Source organism: Saccostrea cucullata, unplaced genomic scaffold, assembly GCF_032062105.1.
Source record: "Saccostrea cucullata isolate Sc308-1 unplaced genomic scaffold, CSIRO_AGI_Scuc_v1 ctg59, whole genome shotgun sequence".
Taxonomy (NCBI): Eukaryota; Metazoa; Mollusca; class Bivalvia; order Ostreida; family Ostreidae; genus Saccostrea; species Saccostrea cuccullata.
In genome coordinates this window covers 36,140-43,627 of record NW_026930547.1, presented here as the reverse complement: position 1 = coordinate 43,627, position 7,488 = coordinate 36,140, and the positions used below count along the sequence as shown (strand labels likewise).

General features: G+C 31.9%; 2 protein-coding genes across 2 annotated transcripts; one reads left to right on the top strand and one right to left on the bottom strand.

Annotated features, from left to right (window-relative positions):
- Positions 1-72: 72 nt before the first annotated feature.
- Positions 73-1,611, bottom strand: LOC134228969 (E3 ubiquitin-protein ligase TRIM45-like). Its single transcript, XM_062710669.1, has 3 exons — positions 1,502-1,611; positions 550-1,407; positions 73-329 (listed from the first exon to the last, which is right to left on the bottom strand). Exons 2-3 carry the CDS (start codon positions 1,373-1,375, stop codon positions 73-75), a joined length of 1,083 nt encoding a protein of 360 aa, XP_062566653.1. The 5' UTR covers positions 1,376-1,407; positions 1,502-1,611.
- Positions 1,612-1,847: 236 nt separating this feature from the next.
- LOC134228974 (lymphocyte antigen 75-like) lies at positions 1,848-6,381 on the top strand. Its single transcript, XM_062710675.1, has 9 exons — positions 1,848-1,880; positions 2,623-2,655; positions 2,927-3,009; positions 3,292-3,363; positions 3,582-3,933; positions 4,143-4,243; positions 4,484-4,571; positions 5,933-6,107; positions 6,254-6,381. The coding sequence occupies exons 1-9, from the start codon at positions 1,865-1,867 to the stop codon at positions 6,255-6,257; spliced, it is 924 nt and encodes a 307-aa protein (XP_062566659.1). The 5' UTR covers positions 1,848-1,864; the 3' UTR covers positions 6,258-6,381.
- Positions 6,382-7,488: the final 1,107 nt, after the last annotated feature.

Genomic DNA, 7,488 nt, shown 5'->3' with positions numbered 1-7,488 from the left:
GAAAGTCTGTCAATAAATCTGAAATAATTTTTTTCCAAGCATCGTTCATATGTGATGCTGCATTTGTACTTTCTATACACAGATATGCCCGTTCGTCAAAGACTTTGCTTTCTGCCCAAATTGGTCTGGCATTTTTTTTAATTTCAATTCAATAAATGTAAACTGCTCAACCTTTTCACAAAAAACTTCGCCTTTTAAGAGAAAATTTTGTTTAGGATGTAGTTGAATCAAGCATCTCACTTGTGATAAAGAAACTCTGTCGTTGTGCAAAACGTTATCTTCATGGACGTTGAATAAGTTTCCATGTTGTTGGTTAACAACTGACATAACTGAGTTTAACCCAAAAAAAAGAAGATATAATTATTTATATGGATCAAATGAAAGATTTTTTTTAAACTTCAAGAAACGTAAATTTAATTTTTTTCAATAGAATCATACTTTCTTAAAGACTCTTTGTCTTTTTTAAGCATAATGAGACAAATATTACAAATCTCATTTATGATTGATCTCATTCAATTTTTATATAAATCATATAATTCTACTTCTTACTTTCCTTTGATGTTCTCATCTTTGAGAGACTTGCAAATTCGACAGGCCAAATAAATGACTTGAAATTTCCAAAAACATTTTTGAGGTCAGATGGTATTTCAGCAGGCATAAATTTAAAAACACAGGGTTTTCTCAGTGTAGGTATTTTACTGAGTTGGTCTAGCTTAGACTGAAATTTGACTAGAAGTTTCGGGTTTTCTGACGCTTGTATGTCCTCGTATTTCTTGATGGATTCGCTTATCTCCTGAATCTTACTTTCCATTAGAGCCTTTTCCTCATTCAAAATTTTCAAAGCCTTGTCCTCTGCATCTTTTAGTTCTTTTTCAAGCGATTCTTCAAGAGACGTTATTTCCTGGTGCCATTTTTCACCCCAGAGTTTGAGTTTTTGTCTGACCCGTACAAAATGCTTAGATACCATAGAAACATTGCTGTTGATATCTTGAATACGCTGTTCAAAGTTGCCTTTCACTTTTGTTTGTAATTCAATAATTTCTTCTTTCATCAATGCTTCGAAAAAGGAACTTATTACAGACATTGATGAAAGATCGTGTTGTTTATGCTCATTTGTAGAGACACATTCACTGCACACAGGAACACAGCAGGACTTACAGTAGACGTCACATGTAGAATTAAGGTGAATGTCACACTGTTGTGTCAAAGAACGGGAATATTCCCGGAGTTCATGTCCACGTTTTGATTTCGTGCGCATGTGTTTCAAAGAGCATTCTCCACAGAGTTTTATTCCACACGGAATACATGTAAACTCTACAGGCCGTTGGCACTTTTCACACGTTATGAAATGTTGTGCTCGGTCGTTCGTAGCCATTTTGTTTTTTATCACACCTATAGATCATCAAACTGTAAAACAAAATAATTTGAAGTTTAAGATTTATGCCCCATATGATAGGTAAAATTGGAGTGATTTTGCAAAATATCTTTGTAGTTAACTGACCTTAATCATAAATCTTTGCCTTGCAAAAAATACTACTTTCTCTTTCGTCGATGAAATGTAAACAATTTTTAACGTGTTGGTATATGTAACTATCCGCGTCAGGTAAACTGGTCACCCGGAACCAGTACAGGTATTTTTTCATCAATTGTCATTGATATAAGACATTCATTTAAATTGCACAATGCACCGTTTAAGATAGATTTCAATTAAACTTTCATCATCGTAAATTTACACTGAGGACATTTTAGTTAAGAGTACACTGTACATGGATGACTTAGAGATACTTTGATGAATCTTATGATTAGGAAGATTATATTGAATACACAAGACAGAGATAGCAGGAATTCTGATAAGGCTATCAAAATGGTGACCCTGCACTGTAAGTATGAATACCTTAATAATATTTAAAGAAAGGAAGTCAAATCATCATGGACGGAAAAGTATATATGAAGAGTACCTGAACAAAGTCACTCAGAATTTTTTCTCTTATACAAGTAAACTTAGTATAAATTTTAACCTTTATAAGACAGGAACAGAAAAAACATCAATAAACTCATAAAATCAAATTATTTTGGTGTACCACTTTTAATATAGCAGAGTTTCAACATGAATATTATAAATATGCATAACAATATTATAATATATATAGATATATATTAGGTGTATTGTATTTTATGCTTTTTTGAGGAACTTTTGACTTGATTACTGTTCATTATGCTAATAATAAACATATGGAGATAAGTAGTAGTATTCAAGATCAAAAGTCAATAAAACAATATTAAATAGGTGCAGAGCAAACACAGACCTCTAAAACATCAGGTGCCATAGAGGAGCGAGTATCCCCTGCTGACCTGTCACATCCGCCGTGTGTTCCGTGTCATGATCGGGGAATAACGGGAAAATTCGTCTACAATTCAGTGTATAAATAATGGACTAACAATTAGTATGAAAAATTTCAGTTAGCATTTGACTCAATGCATATTTCCCAACACGATCATTGTATATTACATGAATATAGGTAAACGTCCATCTAAGCAGTGGTGGACATTCTTAGTGCCAGATCAGTAGGCTGTTGACTATTTATAGAAGAACTTGTGTCATATTTCAAATTATTTTTTTAGTGTGTCTCATTTTGATGAGCATGTGGACAAAAGGTGGGTCTATTTTGTATTTTTTACCGGAATTTAAAAATTCGTTTCAGCCATCCCTACATTAACATGTTCAAATCCTGAAAAATAAACATAAAAACTATTTTGTTTTTTTTGTATTTTGATCCATTGTAAAACTATATATTACATTTTGAAACACTAGAACTTATTTTTTATGAAGAGAAATATTTTTATCTTCTAAGATGCTCTCCAGAATGCACTTTTCAAATATTTTTATTTTAGTGTTAAAATAATAAAATCGTGATTTTCACTTTAGGTTCAGCAATCATTTGCTATAACTGCATTTTTGTGGACAACCCTCTCCATTGTAATATCACTAAACAATGTTTACTAAACGAGGTATTTATTGTCATTTACTTTAGAATAATAGTATCGATTTCATGTATCGTCAAAATGAAGACTTTGCAAACGTTTTGATATATTTTTTTTATTATATTCAAATGCTCATTATTGAAATAAATTATATTCTTTATTATTTCATATGTCTTAAACAAGGTTGCAAACATTATTTTGATTTTGAAATAACGTTCCATTCCCATATCTATTTTATAACTAATTATAATTCCTAATCTTTGTCAGTGTATATATTCATTTTATTTCGTAAGAATACTTATTGTATAGGTGTGTACAGTAACAGAAACAATAGATGACAGTTTTAGCTTTAAGTACCGACTAGGCTGTGTCAATCCCATGGTAGGTATAATTAATAGTTCATTTATATGCATAATGTACGAAACTATTAAGAAAAGCAAATGTAATTTGCTAAAATTTTGTATGTATGACGAAAAGAATATTTACTCCTTGGTATTTCTTAACCCCTTTTCTAGTTTAATTTTTATTTTTGATAAAAATGTGCTCATGTTTAAGAGAGAGAGAGAGAGAGAGAGAGGTCATCAAGTTTTTTTTTACAGAATTGTGATGCAGTGGTCCAGAATGGCAAACGAAGTCTTTCTCAGCAATGTTGTGCAAGAGACAATTGTAATCGAGGCTTCCCAGGTTCACTAACAACCAAAGTCACAGCAGCAGCCACATCACCAACAACATCAACTGTGCCGACATCAAGAGAAACTACTACAACTAAATTAACAACCACCACAGCTTCACAACCCATAGTAACAAGTCATTTGACAAAAGCTCCCACTAGTCATCATCATCACCATCACAAACATTCGACGACAGTAACAACAACAACGATTACTCCCTCTTCAACTGACCACACAACACACCAACATAACCAACACAACCAAAACAATCACAACAACGGTTGGTAACAGACAGCCATTCGATTTTTTTTACATTCCAACTTAAAGATTGTTACATGTACCATGCTAGTTTTTGAGTTAATGGGATCCTTTGTAATTGGATTTAAGGAAAAAATTATTTCTGCCTTCGAAGGAAAACCTGTATTCCTGTCTTTCATTTAAATGTCATTCTCTTGGAAATATCATACTCCAAGAATTGCTCTTGAGCAGATGGAGCCTGTAATCAGGAAAATTTGGTCAAATATCACCACCATTTATACTATTCCTCGGAGTTACACGGGCGTCAAAGATTAACCAAACAGGAAGCTAGGGTCAGTTTCTTAAATTCCTACCTTTTGAGACGGATTCACTTTTAAACTCAAGTTTACAACTTTTTTCGTAGGATGATGATTTTCAATTTTTAAGAATTTTTTCTTTGCAAAAAGTACCATCATCTAGGATAAGCGATTTTAAACTACATGTTTATCAAACTGTGAAGAGTAGCTAGAATACAGTAAAATAATTAATCATAATTTAAGTTGCCGAATTTCATTGTGAATAAATTGTTTCAGGAAGCTTGTAAAATGTGTCATATGGAACTCGTCAGTATACATTCAGGAGACGAACTGACATTCGTCCACAGCCATCTAGCCAATAAAAGTAGGTTCAGAACTAAAGAGAGAAAAAGAGGGGGTAGATGAACGAATCTCAGAGTTAAAGACACAAAACTCAAACTTTCGTGTTTTTTACCTCTTTTAGCAGCAATATATACTGAAAGGAAAAAGAAACGCAGGGTAAACTTAGGAGGTGATTTAAATTTATTTTTCTTTTATATTTTTTTTTTAAAACTATCAATATAAATCCTATCTAACTTTTAAAATCATCTTACCGCAGATAAATTTAAACAAACAAGCCAGTCTGGTTCCCTCTCCTGCTTTACCTCGTATGTGTAGAGAACAAAACCAAAATCCCATTTTTCAAAGATTTTGTTTAATAATTAATGAGTTATTAAAGCTTGAGAGTAAGAACATATTTAAAATGGCGACTATTGGGTTAACATCCTGCCTTGAACAGGATCACATAAGCCGGCAATTGCTCTTTAAGCAATAAGTAAAAATCAAAAACTCATTATCTTTAATGTCTTTCCCTCGCATCTGTCATGAGCCTTATTTATCCTTTGCATGGAATTCATTAGAGTGTTTATCTTTCAATCCCTGGTTATATTGGGCATTGTAAACAACGCCAAAAAATTAGTCATGCGACGCGCGCATGCGCCAGTGAGAGGAACACAACAGTTAGTTGACCGGTTCAAAAATCAAATTGCAAAATTGTTTTCTTTCATTTTTTGTGTGAATGTAATGATTACAATAGTCTTTTGTATAAAAGGCGGTTTTTGGGGTAGCAAGGTGCCGATTAAAGAGATGACAGGACGGATAACCCGTTCGTAACATGACCCTGTTTCGCATTAACGTCATCGTCACGGTTGATTGAAAACCATTCCATGCTCTCTCTGACAACGGGTAAAAAGTTTAAGTGGAAAATTTAATTTTTTCATTAATTAGGCAATTCGAAAACCAAACCCCATGGAACTTCTGTAAACTGTACCAAGATTGCAAGAAATTCATATCGTCTCTAAATATTGAAAAACAATGTGTATACCTCAGGTGCATCAAATGGTGCAACAAGATTTGTTGACAAACTCGTCGTCATCAAATCGCATGTGTTTTGAGCTTTTTTAGCGTTTTCCCTACGGTTGAGTAATTCTGAACACTAATTTTGGTGCACAGTAGCTAAATTTCTCACCTGACCAATTTTCGTGATTTTTGGTCATGCGGTCAATTTTTTTTTCGAATATTATGCAGCCCTGCGTTTCTATTTTCTTCTAAGATTTGTTGATAATTTTAAAGTTAAAGATATTCAATTTATTTTTGAATTTAATTTTTTTCATTCCTAAGCTTTAATATATGTGTATCTTCAATCAAATTCAATATTCTAATATTCCATTATGATTTGTTGATCAGACGAGATTTGGATTGGGCTGGAGCATGGTGCGTGGACAGATGGAAGTCGACATAATTTTTTCTATTGGAGGCATCCTGAGGATGCTAACGAGCCCTGTATTGTCATGGATACCAACAGTAGCTGGCAAGCTGATAACTGCTACAGGACACATCTGTATGTTTGTAAAAGCAAAAGGTATTATCCTTTACTTGTACGACAATTTTCAAGTCAAACACAATGTTCGACTTAATATTATTATTAAAAAAACAACAAAATTATACTTTAAATGCGATAAAAAACTTTTTAAAAAATTTTTTGATGAAATATTTTTATATTTTCAGATGAAGTGGTCAGTGTGGTTAGTGAAAATGAGATATATCGTTTATGACTCGAAATAAAGAAAGACATAGCTGTTTTATGTCTGTTGAACAAGATTATGAATAACAGCGCTTAGATAAATACCTTTCTTAAAATACTTTTTCCTTTCGAATGATCAATTCAAACTATATAATGTGGCTTTCATTTTATCCCTATAAAATAAGAACGTGCATTCATATAGCATAAAGAAATCATCGTTTTATGCTAAGGGCAAAAATTTAATGCCTTTAAAATTCAAAATAGACATAAAAATCACACGTCAAGGGACTTCATTCCTAAAATGAGGTAGACAACCGTAATTGATGCAATCACTTCCTGATATGGTCTTCTTACGACTTTCATATTCATGTATTTTGAATATTATAATCATATGATGGAATAATCCTGAAATATTTATACTGATAAAAAAGATAAACATTTGAAATTGGAAATTCTATCTTTTAATCTTTATTACATATAGAATAAAGTAACAGATTTGAATGCACCAAAAAGAACAAGTTCTAAGTAAAAAAAGGACTCAATTTTAAAAGTTTGGAGTTCATGATATTGATAGAACATAAATACCCTGTATACGTGCAGGACAATTTTACACCAAATATATCTAGTTTCATAAGATATTAAACATTTTAAAAATATCATAAATGTGCGTAACTATTCAAATGTTATGAAGGTGATTTTAAGATTAATATACACTACCAATATCAAGAGTATTTCACTGACATAATAAGCAGCTCAACAACCAAAATACAGACGACGACACACATTCCTCTATGAATATACATAAATCTTTAAAATTTTGTTAAAGTAAATATGCAACTAATATTGCTGTGTTACGAACATGACATTATCTTTCATAGGATAACTGAACATTCGATTTTATTAATTACTGGGTTTTTGGCCTCATCAATCTTAATTTTCACTGTCTGATCAAAGATGCCCAAATGTTTGAACACACACACATATTGCAATGGAATAAAATATCCACGTATTATAGAAGCAAAGTTAAAAATCAAACAGGGAAACACTATATCAACTGTATGTTTTGTAACTCAGTAATCCATTAAATTCTTATTACCTCCAATGAGTATTTCATATACATAATGATCAGTTTCTACACAGCAATTATATAAAACACTTCCTAAAACCATATATTTTTTAATATCTTTATATACGAGATGTTTTGCATTAACAATAAATA